General features: G+C 52.7%; 4 protein-coding genes across 4 annotated transcripts; 3 read left to right on the plus strand and 1 right to left on the minus strand.

Annotated features, from left to right (window-relative positions):
- Window positions 1-1,787: 1,787 nt before the first annotated feature.
- On the plus strand, window positions 1,788-4,828 carry ASPBRDRAFT_137357 (uncharacterized protein; the record flags this gene model as incomplete). Its single annotated transcript, XM_067618884.1, has 3 exons — window positions 1,788-2,085; window positions 2,129-2,517; window positions 2,627-4,828. The coding sequence occupies 3 exons, from the start codon at window positions 1,788-1,790 to the stop codon at window positions 4,826-4,828; spliced, it is 2,889 nt and encodes a 962-aa protein (XP_067473907.1).
- A 750-nt stretch (window positions 4,829-5,578) lies between these two features.
- On the plus strand, window positions 5,579-7,151 carry ASPBRDRAFT_48598 (DNA-directed RNA polymerase II core subunit RPB11). The gene is made up of 5 exons (XM_067626123.1): window positions 5,579-5,652; window positions 5,718-5,964; window positions 6,544-6,602; window positions 6,669-6,778; window positions 6,900-7,151. Exons 2-5 carry the CDS (start codon window positions 5,948-5,950, stop codon window positions 7,101-7,103), a joined length of 390 nt encoding a protein of 129 aa, XP_067473908.1. The 5' UTR covers window positions 5,579-5,652; window positions 5,718-5,947; the 3' UTR covers window positions 7,104-7,151.
- A 562-nt stretch (window positions 7,152-7,713) lies between these two features.
- pan1 (actin cytoskeleton-regulatory complex protein PAN1) lies at window positions 7,714-12,317 on the plus strand (the record flags this gene model as incomplete). The annotated part of the gene is made up of 4 exons (XM_067628060.1): window positions 7,714-8,348; window positions 8,401-10,458; window positions 10,529-11,071; window positions 11,141-12,317. The coding sequence occupies 4 exons, from the start codon at window positions 7,714-7,716 to the stop codon at window positions 12,315-12,317; spliced, it is 4,413 nt and encodes a 1,470-aa protein (XP_067473909.1).
- Window positions 12,318-12,855: 538 nt separating this feature from the next.
- On the minus strand, window positions 12,856-15,873 carry ASPBRDRAFT_137307 (sodium/calcium exchanger protein; the record flags this gene model as incomplete). Its single annotated transcript, XM_067618879.1, has 2 exons — window positions 12,856-15,600; window positions 15,667-15,873. The coding sequence occupies 2 exons, from the start codon at window positions 15,871-15,873 to the stop codon at window positions 12,856-12,858; spliced, it is 2,952 nt and encodes a 983-aa protein (XP_067473910.1).
- Between the last annotated feature and the right edge of the window lie 481 nt (window positions 15,874-16,354).

The following is a 16,354-nucleotide window of genomic DNA, read 5'->3' on the forward strand; positions in this document are numbered from 1 at the left end:
GTTCCTTTCAGGCGTCTTCTCCTGCACCAGGGTGGTTGGCAAAAGTAAGAAATAAGTGACTACCTACAACTGTAGGGTCTAGATGGATACCAAAAAGCGTTGTCAGCTACCCGGGCGGCAATATTCTTAGTAGTCCTATTCTGATTTCTTGTTTTTCTTTTCATTTGCTTCTGGAAATCTATTAGGTTATTGTTTATATTTAGTCTTGAACCAGGTAGATGTTTCAATCTGGGATGATCTGACCAACCAAACCGGGGGCGCCGACTGAGTTTTTGGCTGGTATTGCTCACTCACTAACCGCTCAGAGATCGGAAGACTCAAAGTCAGAGTCAGAGATACTATATTTGGGGTTGCTCGCCGCCGGACTAACGCGCCGGGCTCCACCCTCCAATCCACTCTCCAGGGTCTGCTGAGAGAAAAGTGGTAGAGAGAGACAGACAGACAGAGACAGAGAAAGATGTCTTGGGACTGGAAGAGCGGTTGGTCCTTGGGTGGGTGCCGCTTGTTTCTATTTCTCTTCAGCTAAACTACCTTCCACTCCATAGATAGATAGGGATTCTCAAAATTTTTTGGACCCCCATCATTCCCATGAAAAATTTAGCCTCTTTGTTCAATCTTGTAAAACTTAGCATTACAGCGGTTGCCGCCGCTGCTGCTATTATTACGATTATGGCTATTACCATTACTGTTAGTATTACGGAGTACTAACTATTCACTACTATCTAATACTACTAGTAGTACGGAGTACTCTGATCAATTTTTATGCCAGATTTGCATCAGGCTTAACCTTTTTAGTATGTAGACTACTTAAACAACAACAAGTAACTAGAGAAACTGGATTAGTCCTGCGTAGTTTTTCTTTCCCATTACTCCGTAGTCTCTCTCAAACTCACTAATACTGACTGATCTGCGCCCTTTTCCCTTTCCTTCCCCCCGCCCCCCTTTTCCCTTCCTCGTCACTGGGTGTTTTGATTCTGCCCACTACTATTGGATTTGTCCCCTGATTTCTTTTATTCCTTGTAATTGTGTTGCATTATTATTATTATCAATTTTTTCCCCCTCCATCTTTTTTTATTTTCATGATCTTTTCTTTTTGTCTCTGCTCTTGTTGCGGTTTCGGTTTGGCGTTTCTTACAAGAGGAATCTCGCCTTTGTCATCGCAGACTCATCCATTTCCCCCCCTCTCTCTGGTCTCCCGGGTGGGTTTGTTTTATTTACCCTTCTAAAACCGATCGGAGGAGAGGTCCCCATCCTCGCCAACAACGACCGGAATCCACACCGATGCGTACCTATGGCCCTTCTTAATTTATCATAATTGCTAGCCTCTAAGCCCCGCTGGCCGCATGTGAATCAATAGGTCCTGGCTGCTCTTGATCGATTAGACGGTGTATCAGAAACCTTCCCTCAGGCCACCTCGCCTATTCTCTCGATCTTCTCCTATTCCCCCCCCTGAGTGAGCTCAAAGCATCCTTATCCACTACAAGACCTTCTGGACGCTATTTTCGCCCATTCACGTCATTCACTTCATTTCCCGTCAATCTCTTGACCAGAAGCCCCGCTACGATCGAAATCGGTGCGGATTGGACAGGCCCAGAATCTTCCAAATTCATACTCCCCTCTTCCCCCCCATCCCCCCTCTACCCGTCGCGGAATCCCGGTTTATGGGAATCGAGTAACGCAGCCGAGAAAGGGTTGGGGCTTTCGCGGACTTTGGAGCCGGTGGCAGCGCCCTCAATTTCTCTGGAAGTGGTTCCGGCGTCACTAGTGGTCGCCTTGGTTTCAGCCCAATGCCAATCAAGCTCCCCAAGGGCTTCGCCCGTCGAAAGTCGTCTAGCAATGCTCTAGAGGAAGTGCAAAATCCTCCTCAGTCATCATTTCGAGTCTTTGAGCGACCGTCCGGCGACAAAAAGTCGTTTAGTGATGGGAACTTGGTGGCAAAGCGCTTAAGCGAAGGTCAACCTTTAGACTCACCCTCGGAGGATGACAACATCTTTGCTTTGCATGAGTCCCAACCAGCAAGACATCAGTATGAGCCCCCTCGTTCGCCCGATGATTCCTTGCCCCTTTTCCTCATCCCGGTAAGACGTGGCTGAGCTGACCTTGAGTCGTGGTGAAAGTACATTCGAAGGTACATCATTTGCGCGACCTCGCACATCAACACGCCGTTCAACGGACGGGCCACAGCCCGAATCCCAGTCGCCACACACTCGGAACCTCTACGATATACCAATCCCTCCTCTGTCGGGTGCGATTCGCGCAGCGGGTCGCACGTTTTCGTTCGGCGGGAGGTTCTCCAAGGCATCTGCGGCGACACCTCCGCCTCAGCCATCTACACCGGGTCCTTCCAGAAGCAGAGGAATGACGACAAGCACATCAAGCACTGCAACACCTCCCAAGCTTCCTGATACAGAACTTCAAATTGGAAAAATCGACGACGACTTCCAAAACATGTTCGGTGATATTGGAAAGCGCTATTATGGGTCGAAGGACTCTTCTCTCGATCAACCAGGAGACCTGGTAAGATGGATTTCCTTTTCTGTGTTCAGTATCTCAATTCCAAGCCTCTATATTGTTGCATTGCCAATTCGGCGAAGTAATGCAGCGCAACGCTAACCTTTTACCGTAGGACTCATCCGGACCTGCCAGCCGACCGGATGCCTTGCCTCGGAAGGATGAAAAAGTCTCGCGCCCTGCTCCTATTGATACCGACCGGTCAAAGGAGGTTGAGCCATCACCATACTCTTGGGATAGCCGACATTCGGAGGATGGCCTTCTGACCACACTTGATTCACCTAGCGAACAACCGGCAACACAATTACATCAACGCAATATTGATACAGTCGCCGTTGGAGACCGGCGCAAATCTACCCCTCTGTCCGCTACTACACCTTTGGCTACTACCTCCCATCGTTCTTTGGCAAAGCCCCGAACGACAGCGGACAAAGGTCTAAGGAGAAGTGGAGTGTACTCTAACAGACGAGACTCTGTGCCCGTTGAAGATGAGGATGCGAAATTAATCATGGAGTCTCTGTACTCTAAGAGAAGCTCACAAGTACCATTCATGGCTGATCACGGGGCTTCAGATACAGAAAATGATGCCCCATTGTTCGGCCAGTCTGGGGCAAATACTTCCCATCCTGATCGCCGAGATTCTGTCCACAAAGACTCATTGAGCTCCCCTGTGCTGTCGGATCACCTCGATCCGTCGATTGCAGCCCACGCCCGTCTGGCCGCCCAATACGAAAAAGCACAGCCGGTATCGGTCTCCTCTACGAATAAAGTCATGACTCCATCCCAGTTCGAACATTATCGTCAGCAGCAAGAGCTCAGACGGTCGAACAGCGACGCCTCGAAGAGTGAGAACTCTGCCGAGAGCGATTACGATGACGATGACGAGGTGGAGAAAGACCGTGAGGCCGAAAGACAGCGGCGCAAGCAAGAGGCCCATCTTTCAGTTTATCGACAGCAAATGATGAAGGTGACTGGCCAGGAATCTCCCGCGCCAGCTATGAGAACCGAAATGGACCAGGCTAGTAGGAGTGCGCCGAATTTATTACAGCCGGGAAACATCTCGGGGAGTGGGAAAAACAGTGATGGTGATGATGACGAAGAGATTCCTCTGGGGATTCTGGCAGCTCATGGATTCCCAAACAGGAACCGCCCCCCAAGCCGCCTGGCACCATCTAGCTCCATCCCTAACCTTCGAGCGTCTTTCCAGCAACCGTACTTGTCATCCCCGTCTCCTGCTTCCGTTGCAGAACGTGATCCCAACAATCGTGGAAGTCTCCCTGTTTTTGCCCGAAACTTGCCGCGAGACCCTTATTTTGGAGCCAGCCTGGTGAATCAATCTAACAGAGAGTCTCTGGCCTTGGGGGGAGGAGTATCAGTTCACGGTGGACCTTCGCCTGCGCTACCGCCCGGAGGTCTAGTAGGCGTCATTGCCACGGAGGAGCGGGCAAGGGCAATGCGGCGAGGAAGCCCTAATACCCAAGCCATGTATGACTATCAAGGCGGAATGCCTATGCCACCTGTTCACCCTGGCGGCGTTCCGAGGCCTTACACGATGATGAGTCTAAGCTCGCCCAATGCCGGCGGCGTTCAGCCGACGATCTCCGCGACTGAACAGGCGCAGATAGAATTGTCTCAGCAGATGACGCAAATGGTGCAGATGCAGATGCAGTGGATGCAGCAGATGATCCACATGCAGGGCGGGCAGAGCACTCAATTAATGCCACCAGTCGGCCCTCCACCCACGCTCGGTGCCAATGTGAATGCGCGCCCATCCTCAATGCCCTCCGCTGGCAACATGAACAACGCCCATGCTGGGTACTCGGGAGACCAGCGGACGCTGAGCATGCTTGATCCGAATGTCTCCTCCCGTCTCAATAGTGCAGCAATGCCACATGTATCTGGAGGCCTCCGGCCAAGCACGCCAGCCGGGCAAGGGTATGCGCCGTCTATTGCACCATCGGAACGCAGTAATGTTGGTCTGGCGCCGCGTTACAGGCCCGTCTCTACGATACAACCCGAGCTAGTTAATGTCAGTTCCTCGTCCATACCGAAGCCATGGAATGATGAGAACCGGAAGTCATCGCTTTCAGCGGCAACTCCGGCAGCGCCACAGGCGTCTCGGATGAGCCATCGTCCCATGCCCAGTGATAGTAAACCAACAAGCGTTAGCAAGCCGAACGTTGGTGCGGAGCAAGATGACGAGGATGATGACGAAGGCTGGGCCGAAATGATGAAGAAACGAGAAAATAAACGCAACAACTGGAAGATGAAGAAGGAAACGTCGAGCTTCGGAGATCTGTTGAATGCTGTGCATTGAGACAGACGGTCAATTGGCATCGATGTTCCTCGCAGCAGGGGTATCATGTCCTGTGCATGTTATGCTTATGCTTTATTTTTGCTTGGCTGTGCTTTTCTCATCGAAGTCCCGTACACTATATAGGGACCTGAAGGAGTTATACCTCACTTTGTGCATTTGTGAGCAGTGAATATTGATGTTCTAGCTATCTCCTATTATTGTTGGCGGGGTTTGCTCTTTATATTTCCGTTCTTTTCTATATTGTCTTACTTTCTTGGACATGACCTGATCTTTCTCTACGTTTCTTATGATGGGGGGTTCCTCTCCCTGGTCTCCCTATTTCTTAATCACCATTCAAGCAGGGTGCGGGATCATGACAGGCGTTTTACGGGTTGAATGACTTCCAACCCAATGAGGGTTGTAATTGGATTGCTTTAGCAAGTTGTGCATGCATCTTCTGTCTTGTATACTCAAATGTGTAGCCGATTAACATTACAATCTACAGTAACGTTCTGAGAGTTATTGATGTGTGTAAATCGAATCTTTATAACTATGTGAGAATATCACCTACAACTTATCAAAGTGGATCGATTGGGATTTGCGTTTGGGTTCATCAACTACCAAAGAATCCCTAGTTTATCACTGGAATCAAAGTGGTCCAGTGTGAAAGTACCTTAGTAATCACACCCGACAAACGGTTTATGTCACGTGCTAAATATCACGGGATTCCTAACCTTATCGGAGCTTGTCATGACCAGCCATTCTGCAACCCAGCATTGCAGCTTCATTTCGCCAACAATACGGTGGGAGTTCCCAGTGGTCTATATATATAGTTACTCCGCCAGGTGATTCAATAAACTTTACACTCTAAGGCTTGTTGGACAGACAACTAATCTATTCAACATCCAAGGTTCCAGACTGAGCCAGGGAAACAGTGGCAAAGCAAACGTGAAAGGCTAGAAGTTTCGCGCCAGTGATATTCATATCTCTTTGACCACTGCAGTTCACTCTCTGCTCAGTCTCTACAGCTCTCTGCTCGCTTTTTGGGTGTCTGTACACTTACAGGCCTTATAAGAACACGAGCTACAGCTATTTCACTCTTTTGGTATACGCATCTTTGGATATAACCAAGAATACAAGATGAACGCACCAGACCGGTAGGTAGAACATTCTTCTTACATATACGCAGTCAATTATGTACTATGTTTTATTACCACTTGGACTTTTTGTTTCGCCTCGTTCTAGGTTCGGAGGCTCTTAGCTGGAGGGGATGGTATGGCAGCGAAGTCTCATTGCGGACGGAGCTATTAACCGGGCACACTCTTGCCTTCCCCCTCCATTCACTGGCTCAGAGTGCCGGACTTCCGTATGGACTCTATTCGTGCCCCTCTTTCCTCTCCCTCAGTTCATTTCAAAGTTTATGCCCTTTGTCCAGGTTCATCATTGAATGGATTGATCTCGTACTTTGGGTTGTCTTCACCCCTAGCATTCCTGTCATATTGTGAATCTTTCCCAGACACAACGAGTTTCAGAATGGAGTCCATCATGCCTGCGGAAATGGTATATGCGCGCCTAAAGAATGGCAGTGGTGGATCTCGCGTTCGCTGCCAGTCTACCGTCAACGTATCTCATGACCAGCAGCCGAGGTCCGCTTCGGGTTTCCTTTGACGATTCTACTTACCTTCTTTTGAGAAGCCTCTTTTCCACTCAGTCCACTGACTCGGTATGAAACCTAGATACGAGTCGTTCGTTCTTGCGAATGGCGAGAATAAAGTTGAGATGGAGATCGATACTCGTATGTCTTCTAAACCTCGCACCTGAACGTCTTGCGCTCATGACTAACATGGGCTGCCTCTGCTAGGAATCCCGTCTTCTGCGATCTTCACCTTCAACAAGGAAGATCACACATTGGGAAATCTGATCCGCTCTCGCCTCTTGCAAAGTTCTCATGTGCTCTTCGCTGCATACAAGGTATGTTTGCAATCGTGATCTATACCCACCTCTATCTCATGGCACTTCTCTCGCTCCCAGATGCTGCTTCTCTCGGATCTTTGGGGCTAGTCTGCGTAAGGGTCTGATCTGACCGACATAGGTTCCCCATCCCCTTGTTCCCAATTTCCAGCTTCGAGTTCAGACCGATGGCGATGTCACCCCCAAGGAAGCTGTAATTGCAGCCTGCCATGAGCTCGTTCGGGACCTGGGCATTCTCTCTCGGGAGTTTACTAAGGAGTATGAGCTCCGTAAGATGGTGGGAGCTACCGCCCAGCAGCAGAATGGCGTTCAGGATGGTGTTTAGCTATCAACCCGTTGGAGAAAAAAAATGAGGAGCTGGGTCAGCGGTCATATACATGCTTTCGCTTCGGATATACGCAGCTGGTCATGCGTGTTCTTGCTTCATGGTCATACCCTTTATTCTATCTTTGTTCTCTTTGCTTCCAATGATTAGCGGGACCAAGCCCTTCTCTCCAACCTGCCTTGGGAAAGGAAGAAAAAGAAACTCATTTGCTGCCGTGGCCATTCATTCCAATCGTTCAGCTGTCTACTTCGGCTCCCTTTACTCGTAGACTTGGGGACCGGTTAGCAACATGAAAACCTAAGAATAGTAGTGATGTAGATAGCTTCTGAACTCATCGTGATAGCTACCCGTTCGGGTCTAGTGCACCGCTCCGCGGATTCCCCATCGGCGGGCGTCCCTGATTACGTAACTAGGAGCAGCGTCACTGCTCCTGATCGGATGGATGCTCCTGATCCCCCTCTCCGTCGTTGCCTGGCCACTTCCTATGCTACTCCTCTCTCTCATTGTGCGCCATCAGCTTGGTTTTCTTCTTCCTTCGCATTGTTACTCGCTTCTTCGTTAGCCTGGCTTTGATGTTTTCCCTGTCTTTGATGCAAGCCTCACTCCGGTAATGTACTCTTCATCCAACACCTTCCTGGGCGGCGCCAACAGCGCACGTCCAGGACAGCCTTTCATGCAGCAGTCTCCATACTCGCAACAATTTGCCCCTGGTCAACAGCAACAACCGCCACAGCAGGGTGGGTTTGCGCCTCAGCCGACTGGTTATGGCCCTCAAATGACCAGTTTCGGGGCCTCTCAGTTGCAGCCTCAAGCCACGGGGTTCCCGGCTGGTCAGCTCCAACCTCAGTTCACAGGGTTTCCGAGCGCGGTACCACAATCGCAACAAACTGGCTTCCAGCCCCCGGTTCAGCAGCCTCAGATCACCGGATATCCCGCTCAATCGCAACCTCCACAGTTCCAGGTTCCCGCAAGCACTGGTCTGCCTGTTCGTGCGGCGCCCCGGACTTCGTCGGAAATAGCGGATTCGTTCCAAGATGCAGCTGGCATGGCTCCGCCTCCGCCACCTAAGGCGTCTGCCAGCAAGATACCAAATATTCGACTCTCCTTTATCACTGCGCAGGACCAAGCAAAGTTCGAACAGCTCTTCAAGTCTGCGGTTGGGGATAATCAGACAATGAGTGGAGACAAAGCAAAGGAGCTTCTTCTGCGGTCAAAGCTACCTGGGAATGATTTGTCCAAGATCTGGTGTGTGTCTGGTTATATCCAATCAAAGGAGTAAAGGTTTTAACTATTACAGGGTTCTTTCGGATTCCACTAAGTCTGGACAGCTCTTCTTTCCCGAATTTGCCCTGGCTATGTACTTGTGCAACTTGAGAATCACGGGTAGGGAACTGCCGAGCGCCCTCCCCGAGAAGATCAGGAACGAAGTTTCCAGCATGGTAGACATTATCTCCTTCCAGGTTCCTGATACTCAACCGGAACCCGCTATTAGAACGAATGTGCCAAATTTCGATGCACCTCTCTTGGAGAATAAATCTGCTCCCCCTGCCCCCCAGCAGCCACAGCCACAGCAGCCGAGCAATGCACAACTTCTCACGCAGCTCACAGCGCAGCCTACGGGTTTCCCCCAGCCGACGGGGTTTCAACAGAGTCAATCCCCTTTTCCGGGCCAAAACTCTACCCTTGCCCCGCAAGCTACTGGGTTCCCCGGACAGTCTCAGCAGTTACAACCGCAACCCACTGGATTCATGGCCAATCCTCAACCAACTGGCTACAGCGGTCCTCGCCCTCCAATGCCCCCAATGCCTACCGGTTTTGGGTCTAACTTGAGTCCTGCGCAAACTGGAGGAGTATCGGCTCTGGCCGCGCAGCCTACAGGTATCCCCGGACAATGGGGCTTTGTGAATGCTCCGGCAACTGGCTTGCCCAACATCGAAGCTCTTAAACAGCAATTGATGCCGCAGCCAGGCCGCGAAGGTGGATTCTCCTCAGTTGGTCTTTCTGGAAATGCTCACATTCCCTGGGCCATCACCAAGGAAGAGAAGAAGATTTATGACGATCTGTTTCGGGCCTGGGATGGTTTTCGTAAAGGCTTTATTGGAGGTGATACTGCGATTGAAATCATGGGACAAAGTGGTCTAGACCGGTCTGATCTGGAACGCATTTGGACGCTAGCCGACCCTAACAACAGGGGTCGGTTGAACATGGATGAATTTGCCGTGGCAATGCATCTAATCTACAGAAAACTAAACGGGTACCCGGTCCCGAATCGCCTACCCCCGGAGCTTGTTCCCCCATCCACGAGAAATCTGAATGATTCGATAGGCACGATCAAGTCTCTACTTTCCCAAGATGCAGAGAGCCGAAAGGCGTCTGGCGCGTTTTTGCAACCACAGAAGACTGGTGTGAGCTACCTCAAAGAGCACTCTTTCCGTGGCGGTGCAGTGTCTCCAGGAGTAGGTCGAAAAGATGCTACACTGTTCAAGAATAACGATGAGGCGGCTGCTGGGTATCGCTCCAGTGCGCGCCGTCGGGTTGGCAACAATGGCCGTACGCCATCCCCTGCTGCTTCCCAGGCTTCCGAGGAAGAGCTGTCCGTGGACCAGCTGAAGAAGAAAATCCGTGAAGCTCAGATTATGTTGGACGCGGTGGATTTCCAAGACGAGAATCAAGCGGAGGAAGACGATGCTCTAGACCGGCGAGACCGCAGAGAAGCGGAGAGTCTCATGGACCGGATACGGCGGGTACAGGACGATATTGACACCCACCCTGATGCTTCCTTCCGTAACCTTGATACCGGGGCCGAGAGAAGGTCGCTACGTCGTCAGCTGCAGGCTTATGAAGATCAAGTCCCTCAAGTGGCATCGGAGGTGAGGCGCGTTGAGCGAGAGATCGCGGAAGTTAGACTGGAACTATTCCGCCTGAAGGATGCAAAGGAACATCCGAACAGTGCATCTTCTATCGTGGGTACAGGCCCAGGGGGCACAGTCACTGAAGCCGATCGTATCAAAGCCCGTGCCCGTGCCAGAATGCAAGCCCGCGCCGCTGAACTTGCCGGAAGACCCGTTCCGGCCAGCCAAGACGACGACGGCGCTGCAACTCGTCGACTCGAGGCCGAGAATGCTACCGTCAAAGCTGAAAGGGAGAGAAACGAGACCATGACTCGCGACGTCGAGGAGAGTGTTCGCGAGTTTGCGCGGAGTCTGGAAGACAGTCTTAAGGATGGTGGTGAAAGTTCGACGCGTGAGCATGAACGGCGACGCTGGGAGGACGCCTTGGGTGTTGAAGATGTGGTTCGCGACTTTATCTACGATTTGAAGCGTAGCAGCCGCACCGCGCACGTTCGCAAGGAAGAGTAAGTATCATCATTCTCTGTTTGGAAGATACGAGACCGTAATATAGAGCATACACTAATCATTGACCAGACAACAAAGAACAGCAGACACGCAAAGCCAGCGGTCTCGTTACGATGAGTCGCCATTGGGGGGCGCAGCTGCTTCGCAACATTCCCCGACGCCTACCGGCTCAGTCGTGTCAGCTGGCTCTACGCATGAGGACCGTGTTGCAGCTGCTAGGGAGCGTGCGCAGAAGCGGATCGCTGAACGGATGGCTGCTGCAGGGCTCAAGCCGCACAGCGATGCGGGAGAGACTCTGCTTCAACGGCAGGAGCGCGAGAAAAAGGAACGTGAAGAGCGGTTGAGACGCGCAGAAGAAGAAGATGCTAAGCGGGAGCAAGAGCGACAACGCCGTCTGGCCGAAGAACAGGGCGGCCCTACGGCGCAGTCTGCTAAGCCGGCTGGCAAGAAGCCTCCTCCAGCACCACCTTCTCGGAAGGGTCGTACTGACAGTGCAGGCCAAGCCGAGGCGAAGAAGGCAAGGGAGGAAGCGGCTAAAGTAGAGCAATCTACCCGGGAACAAGCGATTAGAGAGGAACAGCAGGCGCAGGAAGAAGAGACAGCCCGCCTAGAGTATGTAGTAACCTTTGCCAGCTCTACTTTCCGTTGTTGATGCCGTTACTCAGACTGACATCTTACCAGGACTGCGGCCAGAGAACGCGAAGCAGAATTTCTGAAGGAGAAGGAGGCCCAGGAGGCACGTCTTGCCGCACTGCAAGAACAGGTCAGACAGGGGAAGATCAAGAAGCAGGAAGAGAAGCGTCGTAAGGAAGAGGCAGCTCGTGCGGCGAAAGAACAGGAAGCGAGACTGGCTGCTCAGCGTGCGGAACTTGAGATGGCCAGAGAGCGCGAGCGTCAGCTTCAATTGGAGCTGGAAGGTTTGGATGACAGCTCTTCGGATGAAGAAGGCCCTATCAACATCACACCGCAGGACAGTACTCCGACTCAGAGTCAAGTTCTTCCTGCGGCAGACACCGCGGTGCCGCCCCCAGCACCCGCGCCCTCGGTTCCAGAGCTAGATGTCGTGACCAGCCCCGCCGAGTCTGCTAGTAGCCACGCTCCGCCCGCCAGTTTTAGCCCGGAAGCAGAATCTAAGAATCCTTACTTCAAGAGAATCAGCCAGTCGGACATCCAGGTGCCGCCGCCGCCGCCTCCACCTGCGCCTCAGCCCGCCGCTCCCAAAGCCGAGTCTCAGTCGACTAACCCTTTCCATCGGCTGGCACAACAGCAGGAGAGCTCTAAGCCCGCATTTACTGCGCCCGGTCCACTGGAGCGCAAGTCTCGGGTGCGTCCCGAGGCGGATGATGACTGGTCGGCGGCTGGATCGGACTTTGACGAATCTTCTGATGATGATGATGAACGGCCGGGTGGTGGTAGTGCGAAACAACTCGCAAGTATCTTGTTCGGCACGATGGCTCCTCCTCGGCCTCTGAGTGCCATGGATGACAAGACTCCTTCCAAGTCATCTACCCCCGTCCAGGAGAGTCCAGCAATCCCAGCGCCGGCGACTGAGGCAGCTGAACCCTCGGCTGCCCCCGCTGCTGTGCCTCCTCCCCCGCCGCCCCCGCCAGCCCCAGCTCCGGCAATGCCCAGCCCCAGTGCTGAAGCTGCGGCACCACCCCCGCCGCCTCCTGCCCCTTCTATGGCGCCCCCGGTGCCGCCTCCAGGAGTTCCCCCGCCGCCCGCGCCCCCAGCTGCTCCCATGGGCGGCTCTGGGAGAGGTGCCTTGCTAGCGTCGATTCAGGCAGGGAAGGGGCTTAGAAAGGTCCAGACCAACGACCGGAGTACTAGTTCCTCCGCGGGTCGTGTGCTGGACTAAGTGAGCCTTGAAGTTCACGCGTACACTGTTGGATACACTTTGTCTATCTTCTTTTTTGCTGCTTTTCTGTGAATTATCCCAGGAATGGGTTGTCGTGGGGCACTCAGCTGTCCGCGACAGCAGAGAAGGGACCATGCTCACTTATTTTCTGTTATTTTCCTCGTCGGTCTAATCGTTTTATTTACAAGCTCCAAGCATGGATGTTATCTGTGTTCTCAGCCTGTATTGATCTTTACTTGATACTGAACTAAAGAAGACGGTAATAGCCAAGGTTGCGTCTCGTGTCAGATGATCACTCATTGTATTCGTAAAACCAGAACATGCCAATATATACAATACATATGTACAGATTGTGTCATGAGAACACTCGTGTATATCCATCGACATGGACCGGAAAACATTAAAGCAACAGAGAGAGGGAAAAAAATAACAGCGCTCGCAACACGGAAGCAAGAGACAGTCAGGCAAGACTCTAAACAACAACTACGATGGGATGACAAGCTAAGGGCTCTTTCTGTCTCAGATTCAGGCCTATATCTTAGAATAGAACCTCGGCGAGAACATTGCCAATCGTACTGATGACCCAGAGAATAACCAGGCCCCAGCCGATCTTCTGGTCCATCCTCCATTTATTCAAAGGAACAACGATCAGCAGACCAATCAGGGTGATTAGTAGAGTAGCACCGCTGATGATGAGGACCTTGGAGACTTCAATCTCGTACGAACCGCCCGTCGCGGCGATGACTTCTGGTTTGGCGTTCACGGTCATGTATAGTCCACCTAGGCCAATACCTAGGAGGATATTGAGCATGGGGCCTCCGAAGCAGGCGCTCAGCGCCATCACGGGATATCCCAGTCGTGCTACCGTGATGTCTGCTACCAGGTCGCCTAGGGAGTTACCCACTGCGAACACGGTCAGGCCGAGAAGCGAGTCACTGATGTTCAGGATGACGCCTAGAGTCTTGAGGAGGCTGACGACCTCGGTGGCGATGGTTGCGATCCAGCAGATTGCGACGATGAAGCCTAAAAAGGCTAGAACGGGCCGCCAGGCACCGGGGGGCTGAGAAGTAAGGTCGTGCCGTGTGCTGAGCATCAGGCAGGTGGTGCATATCAAGGAGAACAGAAGGGAGACCATGGATGGCAGGAGAAGGTCTTCAGGATCCAAATCGGAGTCAACTGTCGTCCAGTACATCAAGGCCACGAAGAAGGGGCCCACGAAGAGCTGAACCCAGACTAGCCAGAGGCACCACTCTTTCGATGGCGGCGGTGGGGGGTCCATGTTTGTTTGGATGGCCGGCAATTCAGAATCGAATCGAGAATGTCTCGGGATCGGTTCTGGCTTGCCATTCTGATCAACCGTATTTCGTCGAGAAATGGGTTCTTGGTCCAGCGCACGAAGAAGTGGGCTATCTTCCGGCAGTCGCACAGCCGGTGATGGTGCACTGTCACCGTCCGCCGAAGTTACTATGACGGGAACAGCATTCGCACTCGTATCAGGTTGTACAGGTTCAACCACCGGGAGGGTAATTGTCAGGAGCAACACACTAGGGGCCGCAACAATCCCCAAAAGACGTTCCCAGAAAGATTTGGATTTCCAGTCAGCCAAAGTCGGGAACAGGGTTGGGAGGATCGGCTGGGAAGTGAGCGAGAGATGAGGCCACCATGTCGGGGTTGCCGTCCGGTTACTCCCACCCTCCAAGGCGCTATCGTGGATTTGCAGCCGCTCTGTCGGGCTTGATGCGGCCGGAAGGCGCAAGCTCGGCGCGCCAGAGGACGGAAAACTGGGTACATCCTGAAAGGCTGGAAACGGGCTTGTAGGACTTTCTGGGAAAGTATTGGCTGGGCCCGGGGTTGTTCCGCGCGGGGATAATGGGAGCGGGGAACGGGGACGGGAACTTGTCACTTGATAAGTTGGGGAATGGAAAGTACCAGGGGGCGCAAGGAGGTTGGGGCTCTGGAGATGCGAGTTTGACTCGGTACTTGGGGCTTGTGGGACGGCCGTCTGAGGCGAGAGAGTCGATCCTGGGCTTTGGTCTGATGCCATGGCGCCCGATGTTTGCGACTGAGTGTCTACAGAGGGCCGACGAACCGTGAGCAGTGGCTTCTGAGTATCGGCAGTGAACATGCTTGTGTCCAGTTTCAGATCGGCGGCAGCATTGGCAGACACCGCTCGAGTGCGGGCTGAACTGGTGCCTCCATGGGGCGATAAGCGGCCACCCAGTGAGGGACGGCTGGCACGGGGATGAGACACGACAGAGGCATTGTCTGACAGGCGCGAATGCGATCGCGAACGCTCGTCATCTGAGCATCGCTCGAGATCGAATGACTCGTGGCGCCGGATGTTCCGCGACCGTTGAAGTGAAGAAAGGACGGACTGGAACTCCAAAGCACCCACTAGACTTGGTCTAATGGGATTCAAGGTGTTGCGCCTTCGCGTGGTGGGCCGATAAATGTGCATGTTATCGCGGATCTCAGCAAGGTACCGATTCCGGGTTTCGTCGTCCTCCTCCCGTTCTTGCCAGGCTGGCACACCAGATCTCTCTAGGGCCTCGAAATCTTCGCCGTGAAGGAGGCTTGTGGCCTCCGACGCGACACCGGGATCATCTTCCTCCTCTTCTTCAATGTCAAGTTCCTGATTGTCCGGGATGTGGAAGTGTGACCGAGCAACTAGGTTTCTCTCGTAGGAGCGACGTTGTCGAGTCAAGTACCAATGCCACGTCACCACCAATACAACATAGAAACAATAGAGCGCCACCATCATGGCCGATTCCCAGACATGGAGGTGGCCGTCACCCAAAAGAAACATGCTAAAGGCCGCCGCTAGGATAAAAAATCCGACGTCACGAACGAAACTCCTCCGTGCGACCCTGAAGGGGCGGACCAGCGCCATTGATCCAGCAACGACGGATGTGATAAAGCTTGCCGCACCGAGCAGCTCTCCAATGGCCAGACTCCCACTGTTCGACCGCATGGCGGCAAAGGTGGAAAATACGTCCGGGCTGCCATTTCCGAATGCAAGAAAGGTGACACCCGTGAGGCTTTCACTCAGACCGAGGACACTGGCCAGGGTGCTTAGATCCACACAGAGGAAATCGCTGGCAGCAATGCCGATGGTGCTGAAGAGAAGCGATAGCCATAGGACGATGGCGATGAAAGCGAGCGGCTTGGCTTGTGCCGCAGTGCAGTAGTAGAACTGGAGGTAGGAGAAGAGACCCTCCTCGTGATCCGCGCAGTTCGATAGGACGAAGGCACATTGATCTTTGGCTTGACGGACGAGACGACACTATCAAATAAGACAGCAAGCTTAGCAAGTCCCCAATGCGCTAGATGGGGTTGGTTCAAATCATACCTCCAGCGCGTTGTCCCGCCTCCGAAGCTGAGCGACATCGTGAACCGAGACCCGCTCGGCTGGCTCGGCCAGGCGACCAGAAGCCCAGCTGAGAGTAGCAAGGAGGGAAAAGGCCAGCAAGCACGCCCAAAAAGGTCTGGCCGAATATCCACGCTTTCGGGAAGCAGGACTTCGAGAAAGGAACTTGGGCATTAATAGAGGAGACATGGTGGACGAGCGGATTGCGGCATCCTGGGCGATAAGCGGCGGTGGAAAGTGTCACAAGGCGGGTGAAACTCGTTGGTTTAGTTTAGATGGGAAAGGAAGCCTGGGACAAGATCGGATGAGAGGAGCGAAGGGAGGACGAGAGGGAAGATGGGAGCAATCGAAGCCAGGATAAGAGAGTAAGCAAGGGGTGGAGTAATGAGATTAAGATTTGGGCCGTTTGCCAGAAACTTGAAGATGCAAATGAATTGGAGAGAGCTGATGATGGGATTGATGTCAGAAGAGCGGAGAGAGACACCCAAGAAAGCAGCATATTAAGATAAATCGGGAAGGCGGTGGGTAGCGAAGTTGAAGATGGAGACGCGATTGGGATGATGATCCAATGATCCATCCAGTCGATCAATCGAAGTGGGTAATGCTTAAGTTGTCAATGGAGTTGCTTGGACTGAATTGGACTGGAATATGTCAGCTAAAAACGATATAG

This window comes from Aspergillus brasiliensis (genome assembly GCF_001889945.1).
Source record: "Aspergillus brasiliensis CBS 101740 unplaced genomic scaffold ASPBRscaffold_19, whole genome shotgun sequence".
Lineage (NCBI taxonomy): Eukaryota > Fungi > Ascomycota > Eurotiomycetes > Eurotiales > Aspergillaceae > Aspergillus > Aspergillus brasiliensis.

Bases quoted from the DNA above. Each gene is read 5' to 3' on its own strand.
- ASPBRDRAFT_48598 (XM_067626123.1), top strand. The intron at 6,603-6,668 runs GTATGTCTTCTA...TGCCTCTGCTAG, and splicing joins TGAGATGGAGATCGATACTC to GAATCCCGTCTTCTGCGATC. The intron at 6,779-6,899 runs GTATGTTTGCAA...TGACCGACATAG, and splicing joins TGCTCTTCGCTGCATACAAG to GTTCCCCATCCCCTTGTTCC.